At 41.7% G+C, this 15,900-nt stretch overlaps 1 protein-coding gene across 8 annotated transcripts in view; it reads right to left on the bottom strand.

Annotated features, from left to right (window-relative positions):
• Positions 1-4,499: 4,499 nt before the first annotated feature.
• cpeb3 (cytoplasmic polyadenylation element binding protein 3) overlaps positions 4,500-15,900 on the bottom strand; it is a 39,529-nt gene continuing 28,128 nt past the window's right edge. For all 8 annotated transcript variants that reach the window (XM_005735096.2, XM_005735100.2, XM_013911379.1 and 5 more), the window contains 4 exons: positions 9,930-10,048; positions 8,737-8,851; positions 8,044-8,225; positions 4,500-5,838 (listed from right to left, as the gene is read on the bottom strand). In XM_005735096.2, the coding sequence (XP_005735153.1) occupies positions 5,611-5,838; positions 8,044-8,225; positions 8,737-8,851; positions 9,930-10,048 (644 nt within the window). In that variant the 3' untranslated portion in view covers positions 4,500-5,610. The remainder of the gene's footprint in view (positions 5,839-8,043; positions 8,226-8,736; positions 8,852-9,929; positions 10,049-15,900) is intronic.

The following is a 15,900-nucleotide window of genomic DNA, read 5'->3' as shown; positions in this document are numbered from 1 at the left end:
GGAAAGCTACCATACCTGTTTGACTCTTAAAAAGCTACAATGCTTAAACCGACACAGTGATGAGCTGTTATCGTGTTGGAGGACTACTTCCTGCACACAACTGCAGGAACTCAATACCTCAGGCCAAGAAAGCAGTTCATGAAAGTACTCGTGGCACTGTAATGTTTAATTTCTGCCGTTTATTGAGATAAAACGTAATCTCGATGTTGGTGAGCTTTAGACATGCAGCCTCTGCTAGCTCTGGACAACATAAAGGTTGCCATTTCTGAGCTTCCAGTCTTTTTTTGAGCTAAAGTTAACTTATCGTAACTGTAAGGAGGAAGATTAGGGCCAGTGAAGGAAATAAAGAACATTTATACAGTTCAGAGTTTTCTCATAATTGTGAATCTTTGAAATCTCAGAATCCTGAGAATTTAGTGAGAATGTTTAATATGAAGTCTGAGAATTCAGAATTTTTGAAGAAAAAAAGAAAGGGGAGAATTCTGACTTTTCTTAGAATTCTGCATTTTGAGAATTATGTTTTTGTTTTGTTTGTTTGTTTGTTTGCTTGTTTCGTTTTTTTAGATTTCATGAATCCACATCCTTGGCGGAAAAATTCTGAATTCTCAGAATGCAAAAATTCTGAAAAATCTTTTTTTTTTTTAAATCTCAAAATTCTTACTTCTTACTTTTTCCTCTTTGTATTCTGGGAAAAAGCAACTTTTTGATTCGCCCTACATAATGACTACAGCTTAAAGCAGACTGGCCCCCCAAAAGACCTCTCACCTCAGACCACTAAAGCTCACCAAGCTACAATACTATCTCCTTAACAAATCTGTAAAGAACAAAATCGAACGAGATGCAGTTTTACAAATTCATTTCTGCAGCTATGTTCAATGCTTGGTTCAGCTAACAGCCTCCATGTTTATTGATGAATACAGCAGGAGAGACAGGAGTCAGTTTTTCTCAAATAAAATATTCAAACGTCAAACCGTTCTTTCCTTGAAGGCAGGAAAAAGGGTGAAAGTACAGATATATATATAGAGCAGCCACATTAGGCCCATGCCTGCTATAAATGATTAATATTGTACAGGTCACACATGCTCCTTCCAATTTCTATATGTATCATACAGTGCAGCTACGTTTACATTCATACTTAAATACAGTCACACCGGTGTGCTCTGTGGGGACTGAACCGCGTACAGCATGTGTCACTGGTGTTTTTAGAAGGATCTGCTGAGGAGAATAAAGTATGTGAGCTAATGAGTAGCAATTACTGGAACATAGCACTGAGTAGCAACAGCAGTAAACGGTCAGTGGTGTCACCCATCTTCCACAATTACATCACAACATACTACATGTATGCTCCATTCTGCCATTTTTATTTTATTGCCCATTCATCTGTTTACATTGCGAATCACTTAAACATCACCAACCACCAATCTGTTTCTTTGTGAGTAGGGTTGTTTTTTTTTCATCTTTAGATCATTTTCACACTAATGTAAGCAACATCAGCAAGTTATAACACATAAAGCTTAGCATTTCAAGAAACGAGACACTTTAGTAACAATATTACAAAGGGGTTTTTTCATAGCTTCCAAAAAAATGAAAAAGTGAACAAATGGAAAAAAAATAAACTTTTAAAGAATTAGCATAATAAAAATTAATTTATTCCAAGTAAAAATACAAAATAATATTAATGACATTGACCAGATATGAAAGTCTCCCCCAGAAATAACTATTAATGGTTGAGAAATAAGTCTGTAAAGAAAAAACATGAAATAAAAATGAAAATATGCAAATATGTTTAAATTCTTCTTTTGTTTTTTAGCAAAACTTTCTAAAAATAATGAAAATTTCTCAGTACAAAGGCTACATTACTACTGGAAGGTACTAGCAGGTAGAGTAGGTAAATACACAGTAGAAAATGATTTTTAGTGAATCACAATGCTTGCAATGAAAATAATTCTGCAGTAAAGATTTATGCCTCTTTTTTCTTGTTTTCTTCTTTTCTACAAACAGTACAAACAGTATTGCACATTACGACAAAGAATCAAGGTTGTTAGCCTTTAAAAAAAAAGGGACTAATTCAAGTCTTGCTAGAATAGAAGGCCACCAGTCTATTGATGCACCTTGGGGGCTTCAGATCAAGTTACAGGTGAAAACACTTGTGTCTGTTTTGTGGTAAAAATAACATTCTTTTCACTCTACCTCCAGCCGTGACTCTCACAAGTCTTTCTCGTCGGGCTAACGAATCGGGGTTGCTCTTTTTTCCCTCTTTTTTTCTTACAAAAACAAAAAAGGGAGCACAAACGTTTAGGAAACATAAAAAACTTCTCTTAAAAAAATAACGAACAGAAGATCTCTTTCACAACTCTGGTCAGCATAGTAAATGATTGATTAGAAATATACAAAAAGGTGGGAAATATGTGTCGTTTTCCTCTTTGAGCACCTTATATTCGATTTCCTTAAAGAGCTCTCCTCCCTCCGATGTTTCGACCAGTGGGGCGCTCACCCTCGCTGCCACTGTAATAAAGTAGACTCTCACTAACTACATATTATTAGTATAAAGCTCTAGCTCCTTCAGTTGTTGTCTTTTTCCAAAAAAATAAAATAATTAATTCTTAAAATAAAAGCAAACTTTAAAAAAAGCATGATAAGATTTAAAAAAGAAAAATCAACCATCTGTTAAATCATTTCTCTTGAAGAATTAAATTAATATATATTTCTCATCTGAATAAACTTACTTAGAAAATATCTTTTTCTCTCCTAATATATTTCAAAATTGAGGTATTGCAAAAGATCTTGTCAGTCAGAAAGCACACTTTATCTCTCTTTTTTTTGTCTTTTAACAAAAAGAACAGCTGACTGTTGAAAACTGGTCAGATACAAAGAGTAGTGCATAACAAATAGCTATTATAGAGAAGGAACAAACATAGAAAACCTTTTTTTTCTGGGTGGGGAAAGAAATGTCACAAAAAATACCCAGAATTCACTTTCATAGGGATGCTTATTATTACTCATGGTTAGCCTCAGTTAAGAAGAAAAAACGTATTGTTGCTTAGTTTCGATTTCTTGGTGAAAAAACAAACAAACACACAGTTTAACTGAGTAAAATGGAAAGAGAGGAGAGGGACTGCAGGGGCGCCAATCACAACTCACGGAATTAAGGAAAAGGGGAAGGGGTAACACGCGATAACTCGCAATGTTTCATGATCTCTTTCAGATTGTCCACATGACAGATAAAACCAGTGTGATGGGGCCCAGCCTCCTAAAAAAAAAAAAAAAAAAAAAAAGCATACCCTCCCCGTCTTCAGCAGTCAATACTTAAAGTTTCTATGCATTGCATCCACCTACCCGCCCATTCCTGTTTAAACTGCACCATAACCTTTTGATAAAAACAAAAATATATATCTATATGTCCACCTTTTTTTTCTTTTTTTTAAGCAGGTCCATTACTTCAAGCTTTGCAGGAAAATAAAAATCTGGATAAATGTGGTAATCCCAGTTTGCACATCTGCATGTTCCGGCAACCCTCCTCCTTCCCACCCATCCCTACCCCTTCCCATTTAGCGAGAGCATGTGCAGGGCTCAGTTTATCAAGTGTCCAGTAGCTTCAGTGTTAAGTTTGACTCCTCGCCCCTAAACGCCTCTCTCTTTTTTTTTCCCTCATCCGATCTGCTGCGCCCACGTACCGTCCAGTTTCCTCATCCCGTGTGTCAGGTGGTCTCTGTTAAACAAAGTCGAACACGTGAGCTCTTTGGTTGCACTCTGGGACGTAAACGTGCGCTTTTTCTCAATGGTGGAAAAATAAAAGGATAATTTCAACTCAGTTCTCAGTCTAAGCTCACATTGGTTGCGTCTCCTCGGACCCAGTTAATGTGCATTTAATAAAAATTAAAAAAAAGATCGACAGCCGTCCGAGTACACATGTGAGAGACTTCTGTGTGTACTGGTGCAAGAGTGTGTGTGTGTGTACGTGTGTGCAAGTAAGTGTGTGTACAAGAGAACATATATACGTGTGCATACACTAGTTATGACATTTCACAGGACTTCTATGTCGGACACTGACGACAGTTAAAGCGAATCACAGTTCTAGGCATACTCAGACCTAACTACGTACTGTATAAAAAAATTGCACAATTCTATCAACAATCACTGCAAAAAAGGGAAAAAAGTACTTCACCTATCAGACAGTTTTTTTGTTTTAATGGTAATCCTACATTTTTTTTTTGGATTTGTGATTATTAAGGTTTTGTCTTTATCATATTATCTGGATGCCTGTTTGTGCAGGAACCCTCTGGTTCCTCTGACCAGCTTTTCCCTGTATCTGTCCAGTTTGGTGTGAGTCAAACGTACGTCTGTAGTGTGCTGTGCAAACATGGGCAGAATCGAATAGACGTGATATTGAAAAAGTCTATTGCATGCAGCAACCTGATTGAAATAAACATGCAGTTAGGGGGCGACCCTCCCCATCCCCCCCCCGCCCGGTCCCCACACACGCACGCACGCACACACACACACACACACACACACACACACACACACACACACAAAAGTTAGCCGTCTCTGCCTGGGGGCGCCCCCTCCCCCTGCCACGGCTCTCATTTAATTTAGGAGGAAAAAAAAAGAAAACGTAAAAAAACCCACCAGGTGCTTCTCTCTACATCTGCTGTTATTTTACACCCTAGCCTGAATAAAGTTATGGTATCTGTTTATACCATGGATTTAGCAGCAAAGCTATTGCAGCATTACATTTACATAACACTAAAAAATAATGTTATTATCAAAAATAAAGACCTAGAAAGCAAACTGATCTGATTGCGCATATGAGGTATTAATATTTTCAGAGTCAAAATGGAGAGCGAATATAGCCGTGTTATTTTTTTTCTTGTTAACTCCACACTACTGGATAGCTGTTGAATCTTGCTACATCTTATGTCACCTATTTTGCTCCTCAGTATGCATTAATTTCATTTGCCTTTGGTAGTTCTTTTTTCTTCTTAAATCAGGGGCAATATAACTACAGGTTTTGAAAATAAGTGCATGCTCCTTTTACGTAAAATTTAAATTATCTATAGATGTATAGATAGGTACAAAACAAAATATATATATTTATATATATTTATATATGTATATTTTAAATATTTGCATGGTCCCACCTCTGTCTTAGTAAAGGGGAGGGAGGTCCAACAGGACGTACCGCACCACCTAGTCAACAGAACAGGGAACTAAAAGTAGCCAGGGGCCTAACATACCATCCTGTGTGCGTGTGTGTTTGTGTGTGTGTGTGTTTAGTAAGATTTTGTGCCAAAGTGCAAATTCTAAGCTCATGGATTTTCGCATTTCAATTCCCCCACAAAGCTTCATCGTCGGGGGGAACACTAGACGATGAGTTCAGAGCTGTGTGCTGTGAAGAAAGTCCCATGTGTTTGATGGTATCACTTCTGCCTTTTTTTTAATCATGAGGTGTTTGTGGGATGCAGGGTGGATGGATGGGGCTTTGGGGAGGAGGGTTCCAGCGCTGTCCCGGGCTGCAGGAGGATTTTTTGGGGGCAGGTTGGCGTGGGTTCACTGGGGAGGAGGGGCGGGGGGTTAGGCAGGGCTGGCTCTTGGACTCAACCAACTCCCTCAGCTCCAGCGGAAGGACACGTGTCGAGGGCGGTCGCCCCCTTCCTTCACCAGTGGCTTGTGAAACTCTCGGCCGGCTCGTGAGTGGATGCTGGCCCAGCAGTACTCGCAGTAGTACTGCAGGCAGGTGACGTTGGCACAGAAGAAGGGGGCGAACTTGCCCCCACAGCGTGCCCCCTGGCACTCGTCGCACATCTGGTCGTCCAAGACGTACGGCTTGACCTCCACCTGGCAAAAAAAAAAAAATCAAAACAAAACCGCATTTTAGGTTATCATATCCAAAAAACACAGATTGAAGTGGCGTACGCTCAGATTCATAAAAAATTCACTTCCTGTTCAAGTAAACAGTCTTTGAAACAAAGGGCTCAGTAATACTGTATTCACGGCGACTGCTGCCATAATCTGTCAGCCTCAACAATGTTTTAAAGAAAAAGAAACCAGCTAATGCAATCGTGTTCACTGTGAATGAGAACAGATATTTTTAGATATGAAATGACAGACAAATCAAGGAAACCTGATAAAACAGATCAGCTGCAGCTGCCTCCCCGTCAACGAGCAACGAGAAACGGAAGCCCGGTTCAGTGAAACTACCATGTCCTCTGGGTGTCATTGCATGATAATCAAAAAATAGGGCTGCTATGAGTCACTGATGGATTTTAAGCAATCAATAAATAACTCCAGGCTACATCCACAATCCTTTCCACAGGTGTGGGGTCAAACAATTGGTACAGATCTACCATTGCCATTAAACAGTCTGCGTCGATTCCCAGTATAAAAGATGGGTGTATCCATCATGGCATCTCCCACTGGTTCATGAAACCACATGAGACTAATGAAAGGTGGATCAGTTAATTAATGTCGTGTTTTATTCAGTGATTCAGTAAAAGTAGTGATTGAGCCCATAAATTCAGGAAAATGTTTACCAAGGTAACAGAGCAAAGATTCAAGGGCCTTTTAGCATAGACTGCTGTACTATCAGGTCTTTTTGCAACCAAAGAAGGCGCCCTCTACTGGCCATTAAAAATAAAGTATGCGAGCTGCAGGTTTTTTTTCCATTTCCTCCAGTTTTTTGTTGTTGTTGTGTATGTAAAAAAAACCCAAAACAAAACACATAGCCATGTGATTTGCACAGTAACTGTGCTAGAATAACAGCTGGTTTTCTCCAGATGTGTTGCCCATTTAAGTCATAGTCCAGAACCCCCGTTCATTGTGATCCGTTTGACAATTTCTAAAATAAAACAGGACAGGTATCCACCCATCCACCAATATAATGAGTTTGACCACGAAGCCAGGAGACAAGAAATGAGAGCTCAGTCACCATGGAGACGCCTCAGCGTACAAGCAGGCAGAGGTGGATGTTAACCTTGTTATAGTGTGGCCACAAAATGAAAGGTTATCAAATCCTTCAGCAGTGGGAGACTGTGCTTAGCCAAACTCTGCTGAGAGCAACGAGCTCACGGAAGACAAAAAAGCAAGAAAGCCAGAAAGAAACGGCCGAGCTGCCAGGCCATTAAACACCAATTTCATCTCGGTGGACACAGAGCTGACCAGAGGTAATTAGCTCACATGTGCTATCATCAAGAGCCATTTACAGTTAAGTGAGTCACAGACAATGAAGGCGAGAAGAAGGACGAAGAGAAAATGGCACCAGCTGGCATCCTAGTTTCTCACCACAACTGAACATGAATTTCAAGAATGCGCTCCACTGTCTGTGGTCTGCAGTGAATAGAAATCCTTTCAAAACTCTTAATTCTTTCAACTTGAATCCTTTTGTTGCAGCCTAATGCCTAAAACAACAAAGCAAATGTAAGATGGACATCTATTTACCGCATAAAAGGAAGAAATTTTGCTAGGTATCTGGTTCAAAGACATGAAAATAAATATTTTGTTGTGTGAATGTTTTTGATGCTGTAAAGTGGTGTTTTCGGCAAACAGTCCTAGTCATAATAAAGTCATAATAAAGACACCATAAACCCCCGACTGAAGATAGATGGTGATAGCTGAGGTGGGTTGGACAGCCCCGCCCTGCAGAGGCTCAGCTTCCTGGCTGACAACCAGTCTCCCTCGGTCACGATCTGTCCCGCTGCAATTGGCCGGCGTGCCTAAAATAACCACCCAGCAGCACAGCTCCAGTGAATATACATGTATAGGGAACTACTATAATTAAACCATCCCTATGTGTCGGGACTCAGCCAAAGGCCATAGTCATTACACATCCAGGCATGGCCTTTCGTTATTGTAGGCTATGTTGGGTAGCTGGCTGAAATCCCTGCTATAATGAAAACTCTGATACATGGAGGACTCAAGCAGAGTTCAGCTCCACAGCTCGCCATAGGAATGACTGTGAAAACCTCACTTGTGGTCGAGACGCTGCTCTCTTTCAGAAGAGGGATCGCTGTGAACGAAGCTCACGAAGCTCACAAACTCACTCACCCTTTTGTCGATGTCATTGTGCTGCAGCTGAACGAAGCGAGCGCTGATGGCAGCGATGTAGCTCTGCTGATTGGAGAAGGCCACGCGGCCGGCTCCCTTTGGGTATTTGAGCTCTGGGTCCGTGTCGATGCCAGCATAGCAAACACCTCCGTACAGCCTGTCCATGATCATAGCCAGCTCCACTGCGGAGAAAGGAAGGGAAGAGAGGTGGGGGTGGGGAGAGAGATGATTAGTGCCACAAACTCCTCTCGGGAGTTTCTGTGAGTTTGCAAGTTCTGAGTTTAGTTTGTTCTTCAAATTGAAAGCCTTCAGTTGCGCTTGAAAAAGCAAAAGAAGTGTCCGACATAAAAATCTGCCCTGCTACACTACGCATCAGAGCAGCAGTCTCAACTCAAACTGCTGGTGTAATTAGCAGGGGGTCACATTGCAGACAAGCCAGCAATGTTTAGCCCAAGAAAAGAAAGACTGAGCCTTCCATTACACCATGAATTCTTAACGTGATGACCACTTGGCCTCCGTCCTGGAAACCCAAGTAGAGGATTGTTTTCTCACAGGAAGAACTTTCATTATAGCCTCCAGCCTCTGAGCTCCATGCCAGCCAATGTTATAAAGGCAATTTAGAGGCTCTGGGAGCTTGCTGGGGGAAAAAAAAAAGAAAAAAAAGATGTCCTCTCATTCATATTTCTGACTTACCTGCACGCAGGGGCCGTGGCACCCCCCCAACAAAGATGGTCTTGCGGGGATCCAGAGGCTGGGAGCCATCCATGACAAAGTCACTGTCGCTCAGGTTCCAGGGACGGATCTGGACCTTTGTGTAAAAGAAAAATGAAATGTTCCCACTTAGAAGTCATTGTGTGGTAAGCTGGTTGTGCATTTGGTTTTAACTAGATTGCAGTGTGGTATCAATCAATTATGTTAACTATACATTAGTTTAATCCAGAGTAAATTAGAAAGATAGTAGCCCACAATCTTCTACAAATCAATGGTCCACAGACCTTGTCTGAACAACACACCACACAGTTTATCTCAATACAAGTAAACTATATCTACATATATCTCCATCTCTCTGTCTCATATATATGTAGATGTAGATGTATAGATGTATAGATGGATAGATATATATCTCTATCTTAATGTTACACAACTTATATGGTTTCCATATAGAATGTACACAACTTAATGTTAGAAGCCTTAGAGTCTGTGCTAAAATAAGAAGGTTAACCAGCTAAACTTAAACACATAAACATGCTGGAATTGGCACTGAGAGCCAGACAGCATGCTAATTTTAGCAGTTGACTCAAAGCACTACTGTTAACCTCACAGGCCACTAGCATGGCACTTGAATTTTTTTTTGGTGATCAACTGGACCCAGCACCAAATTTGGATTCAGGAGACAAACACCCTCTCTACTTTTAAGGTTGTGCTGAAATTTTATAAATATTTAAAAAAAAAAGAAAAAAAAAAGAAAAAAGAGGGCTGCATCAGGTGACCCTGAACATTCCCTTAGTTATTTATTCTTTTCACTCTCTGCATTTGAATAAAAGACAGTGTGTCTTTTATTCTGTAAAGGGAGTTTTTCCTTCCCACTGTCACCAAGAGCTTTCTAACAGGGTCTAAGGCATCATTTGATTGTTCAGGCTTTTTGTATATTTTAGAGTCTTTACCTTACAATATAAAGCACCGTTACACACTTGTTTTATACTATATGAATAAAACAGAATCAACTTTTTTTTTTAAGAACCGTGGGCATACTGTCTGGGCAATTTAAATAAGTGAACTCTCATTAATTCAAGAAAACACATGTACCCCAAGAAAATATGGAGGGGAAATGTGGTAGCCATGTCAAAGTATGTTGCACCATTTCAAGAACTTTGTCTTAAACTTACTGGTTTGTCTTTGATTGTGGGACTGGATACACACAGGTAGAGTTTTCCATCTTCCTCAATGCAGGCATCAATCAGGGCCTGAACAGAAGATTCTTCCTGGAAAAGCAGGAAGGCATAGCCTAAAAAGGAAAAACAAAAACAGGGATTTTACAGGAAGAGAGAAAAAAAAAAGAGTTTCCACAGAAACTACATTTCCTGTGTTTAATAGTCACAACCTTGTGACCATGACACTTTAAAGTCTGTCTTCAAGGCAAGAATTCATGGATATCAGACTTTATTTTTTAAATGCAGTGTCACAATCCCATGACTAAGCCCCACACTGTTTTCCTTTGAACTATTCATAGATTCAGACAAGCAGGGCTCCAAGTGCACAGATGACCTTGCAGCCTGTTCTTCCATACTCATCAGCCTTGCATTCATATACGAGACATTCAGATGTTCCAGGCACCTTGCCGCCTGCACAGCCTCAGATTAAATGGCACGGAGTGCTTCACTCCTAAAGGAACCATGCAAAATTGATCAGCCTAACGCACTGCAGATCTTCCAGAGTCAGGTAGAGAGAGTTTGGTGATGTCTTTGAGAGGCAGAAAGAAAGAATGAGCAATTCAGACAGTCACTCTGTACTACTGAATTATTTAGCACGGAGAGCAGAGACCTCATCCAAGGTCAGAGCTATTAAGCCACTTCAGGCACCCAATTCAATAGGGTACATCCATCACGCGGTGCTACGGGGATAACGAGCAACAAAGATCTGATTTATAGGCTGAGCATCATGAGCGCCATATATTGAGAAAAGACAAAAAAAGAAAACTTTTTTGACAGATGGATAATGAATACAGGATGCATGTCTGAAACTGATAAAGGTAAATATCCAGTGCAGCACATCAGTCAAAAAAAGGCAGGAGATAATGCCACACAGTCACCTCTGAATAACACTAACCTATTCATTTATTGCTCTATTTATGCCAGAAAGGACCCGGCAACACCTGTGGCACCCATGAGTCAGAGGATTACGAGCTGCCGTCTGAGGAGTTTGAGTGGGTTTCTACCGGAGGACACTCCGACTCCAGTCACTTCACCTATTGCGTATCTTTAAAGGTCATTTGTTCCAGTGAGAACCCAATTATCTTTGACATCGTATCACCCTAACACGTATACATATGCAAAACCCAGTGACACACACTGACATGGACAAATGCACGAGTGGCAATGCGACTTTGATGTTTTAACACTTCTGAGTAGAGTTGCTACAGTTTAGATAAGCAGAAACTGGAGGAGAAAAAAAAAAGGTGTGGTGTGTAGATGCATCTGCGTGCATGTATTAGGGCAAGGGGGATAAAAGCAATGCAAGAAAGAAAACGGCTGCCAGTCTCAAAGGTAAGCTGGAAAAAAAAGCAGGTGCGTAAGCAGATGCGGGTTTGTCCTTAGGAGAAAGGGTTTTTGTCCGACTGCGACTGAATGTGAGGCATGTGCCCTGATGCATGTGACGCGTCTCGCCATCGCAGTGATGTGGCACAGCTCTCCCTCTAGCAGTGATGACTACTGCATCTTCCTGACATCGGCATCTACAGCAGCAGAAAACACTGCAGCAGATTTCCATGCAGTGTATGAAGCTTCAGGATTGTGATCTGATGACTCTGAAGAGCGAGAAAACTGCGACTGCGCAGAAAATACTGAAAAGAACCCAAAAGCAGCATTTTTGCAGAAGCCACCAAACACAAAACTGTGTTGGAACTTAAACTGGTCAGTAGATGGGAAGAAAAGTAGTCCTTCCCTGAACGCCACACTCAGGATCTGCAATACAGCATGTCTACCACTTTCGTGGTGAAAACCTGAGTGTGTTTAAGAATTCACCTCGTACTTTGTAGAGCTACCTTTTGAAGCAGTTAGACTTGCAAGGTTCTCCGGGCACGTCTCTTTCAGTTTAAAACATCTGGCAACTGGGATTTTTGCCGGTTCTCCAAGGTGAAACTGCTCCGGCTCTTTCAGGTCAGATGAGTCGTACTGGTGTAAAGCAGCATCTTCAAGTAATGCCACAGATTCTCAATTGCACTAAAGTTTGAGCTTTACCTTTAAACCACTCCAATGTGGGATTAGAGTTGTGTTTAAGGCCATTGTCCTGCTGATAACAGACACTCTTGGCCTTTCTGGCAGACTGAAACTGAAAAGTTATGCTTTATTGGGGATTTATGAATCAGTGGCTACAACGTAACGTCAAACCCACCTGAAACCCTACGCTATGATCTACAGCTATTTGATGTGCACCTCACCGCACGAGTCTAAATCAGCTCTTAGTTTTGTCTGATCAGCAAACTTTTTTGGAAAATCTGCCACTTACCCTTTCCAACTCCAAATGTTTTTTACGTACTGGCAACCTTTCCATATAGATCCACTCCATGAAATGGACAGTTTAATGCTGATCTATGGACCGATACTCCCATCTCCACAGTATTACCTTTCGTATCCACGTTAAATCTCTGAGATATGGGTGAGATATTCTTTCCATGTTCTTTTAATAAAAGAGTCATTTGGCTCCGGTTTATACTACTAATCCACGTGACCTCTGAAGTTAACTTGTTGGCATTGCATCTTATTTAGGGATTTACAAAGTAAATCAGATGAATCCATTAAGATTTATTTGTTCAATTCCAGGTTAATTCCACTTTGAAATTCATCACTAAATGATGGTAGGTGGGGGGGAGAGTTTTCCAAGACACCCCAGATGATTTTTTTTTTCATTTCGTCTTCTGACAAATTCTTAAAAATATGAGATATGTATTAACAGTATGTCAATTAGATAAATATCAGATTTTGCTAGCACAGCAGCAGTACACAACATTAAGTCTCTGTATGCATCTAAGCTTTATGCAAATAACCCCAGGGGACCTCACTAATTAAAGGGTTTTAGCTGTTGGTTTTGCAGGCTAATAAGCTCAGCGGGGCTATGATGTGTTCCCCAACAACAAACTGTACCACTGTGAGCAAAACAATAATATCCACAATGCAAAACTAATTAAAATCAGCTGCTTGAAGCGACCAACTAATCTCTGTCTTTTTTGTAACTGGTCCTTACAGAGCTAACCCCCGTCCGCACCACACACAGGAAATGCACAATCAGACATGACATAAAGAGGATTTTTGTGCATCACCATCTTCCTGCACGTGCCTCATCATCACCCGACATAAGACCCCCTGTCTCTGGGTTGCAGGCTTACATAAAGAGGGTTTGTCATTGGGAGAAATCATGTGGTTTAGTGCTGACATTCCCCCTCGGAAGAGAGAGAAAAAAAAGGCAACTGCAGTCGTGCACAAGAGGGGGGGGAGGCATGAAAAGGCAGAGCTAGCCAGCAGCTCATACAGTCTGAAGGAGGGAACAACGTGTTCCATGACCCAGGACGGAAGAGAGAGGCGGAGAGGGAGAAGGAGGAGGGGGAGAGGAGCAAGAGAGAGGGTTTTTTTTAAAAGTGAGAAAAGGTAGGAAGAGAAGGGAGAGAGGGTGCATGAATGGCTGCCTTACAAACGGAGTTTTAAAATAGCAGAGGCGGCTGAGGCGGATGGGAAGCTCCTGCTTTAATGTGCCCGGTTAGGAAGTTGTAGAGTTGATGCAAAAGACCTAAAAGTGATGCAGTCATTTCTATTTGCTACACCCCACTTTGCACTGCAACCAATACGTGAACTCCTGTCACAGCATTACACCTGTCGGAGGGGAAAATCTCTCAGCAAACATCCCGTTAATACAAACAAAAAAAACCTTTATACAGTCCTAAACTAGACTTCCGTGGTTGGACAGCTTCACCAGAATAAGAGCCTCATAATTCTACATGTCACGATCAAAATAATACTTCAGCCAAGGCTGCTTGTTAAAGTGGCCTGCGCAGATTCCTCTGGCCACTCTGTCCCCCTCCAACGCTCAGACATCTGAATGGTGCTGAGGATTTCTCTCTTTTTCCATCATCCTTGCGCAGTGCAGAGGCTTATGCCGCGGGAGGAGAGCACAGATCTGCATTGGCTCGTGCCTGAGATTTATAGGGCTTTGCTGCTGAGCTCCGAGCACTGTCTAGCGAGCGGGCTGGGGGTGGGTGGGGGGTGAGAATATGTACACTAGCAGTATTTCTTTCCTCCTATAGAGCGCAGTTAACAGACAAACAAAAGGCCCCCTCTTGGACAAACCGATGACTTCACGCAGGACCGAGTCTTTCCAGCAAAGGAGGCCAGCTGATTGACTCATGTGGAGAGAAAGTGTCACGTCAGTGGCAACAGGATGACATTTTGTGGAGTAAAACAAAAGACGTGAGCTGCTAGTTTGACCTTTTTGGGAGATCAGGTGGGAAGACTGATAACAATTTCATGTCTGCACAGCTAATATGAATACACTAAAGTGCTGAGAAGTAGTTGGAACCTTTAGTAAAGTCACAACAGTCGTTGTTTTCAGCCGTCGATAGAAAACGAATGCCGACATCTCTCTTATTTTTAAAGAACGGCTCCATAATGACTGCTCTCTGAACTAGTTTCTACTCGATCTGCTTTCGTATCTTTGAATTTGATAGCGTGAGCTTGGACTTTAAGCAGTGCGCCAACATCTTTCCACTGCTACATCAAAGTCATACAGTGCAATCCTATTCTGCCCATTATCTCATCAATTCAAAGTTATGTTGACTTTGCTGAAATCCAATCCGCGATGGCTAGATAAGCTGAGCGAGCGTGGTCACAGTGTGCACCTCTCTGGCTTTAATGGGGACATTTAAATCCAGAGCTTATCATTAATACTCTCACAAACAGTGCTCTTGTGCACATACTTCAAAGACCTGGATGAGATGCAAAGGATAGAAGATACTAAACCTCCATGTATGCTATATGTGCTGTGAGAGAGGAAAGGCTGCGACTCTGACACAAAATGTAACGAGACAGGCCGCTGACAGCAGGAGGAGGAGGAGAAGAATAAGTAGGGAGAGGAGGAGGAGGAGGAGGGCTTGGCTGGATGGATGAAGGGGGACACAAACATCTGCTCTCCTAAAAACAAATACAGGCCCCTGAGGCTCTGAAGCAATTGCAGAGTAGTCGGCGGTAGAGCAGAGGAGCGGCGAAGTGAAGCGTCACTAATCATCTCAATTTGAGGAAGTCACTCACTGGATATAATCCCCACACGAGTGCGAGAAGATAAATCAAGCCCTGAGTATTGGCGTGCCTCTGCAGCACTTCTCTGCTGCCATTATTTCAGCCTTTCAGCATTTAGATAAAGAGGGGGATGTAGATGACATTCAAACAAGTCTGGCACAAGGTAACTACAGGATGCAGAGCAGTATGTTTGCAGTGCTCAGGCTATGCCATGCAAACAACAACCACCTTCCTCCTCCTCCTCCTCCTCCTCCTCCCCGGTCACAGACAGAAATAGCTCCCTAACATTTGACGCTCATTGCCAACCATAGTGATGACAGTGTTTAGGCGACAGGAGAGGGTGTGAGCGGCAGCCCCGCACTGACCAGAGCTTACTGTTCACACCCCCTCCCACAAACATCAAATAGGGATGTTCCATTTAGTTCATAAAAGCAAAATACCAGTATCATATAAAGCTGTAAGAGCTTGCACGCTTAAGGGCATCAGAAACACAAACATCTACCTTTTATCTATTTAAAACTGTTATGTGGAACATCAGGCATGCAGCTAACTCAGTGCACCATTTGCGATGGTTTGGGGTCTTGTGTCTGGCCACCTGATAAATGCAAGTGTAACTGTTAAGGAAGGTATGTCTGTCTTTAAAGAACCAGATACTGCACTATAGTAACCAGTAGGTAAATGTGTCCTCTGGTACTGAGGATAGCATCCTAGAGATCAGTGTATAAATGATCTCCAGAATAAGGTGATAATTGAACAAACTAAAAAGGCCTCTTTAACATACCGTATTTTCTGCACTGTAAGGCGCACTTAAAATCCTTTATGATCAGCGTTGCTGCTTTACCACGTGTAATAATTA

The sequence above is a fragment of the Pundamilia nyererei genome, unplaced genomic scaffold, assembly GCF_000239375.1.
Source record: "Pundamilia nyererei isolate P.nyererei 1_Seehausen unplaced genomic scaffold, PunNye1.0 scaffold00062, whole genome shotgun sequence".
Taxonomy (NCBI): domain Eukaryota; kingdom Metazoa; phylum Chordata; class Actinopteri; order Cichliformes; family Cichlidae; genus Pundamilia; species Pundamilia nyererei.
Note: the sequence above shows the minus strand (reverse complement) of the source record. Positions and strands in the feature narration are given on the sequence as shown.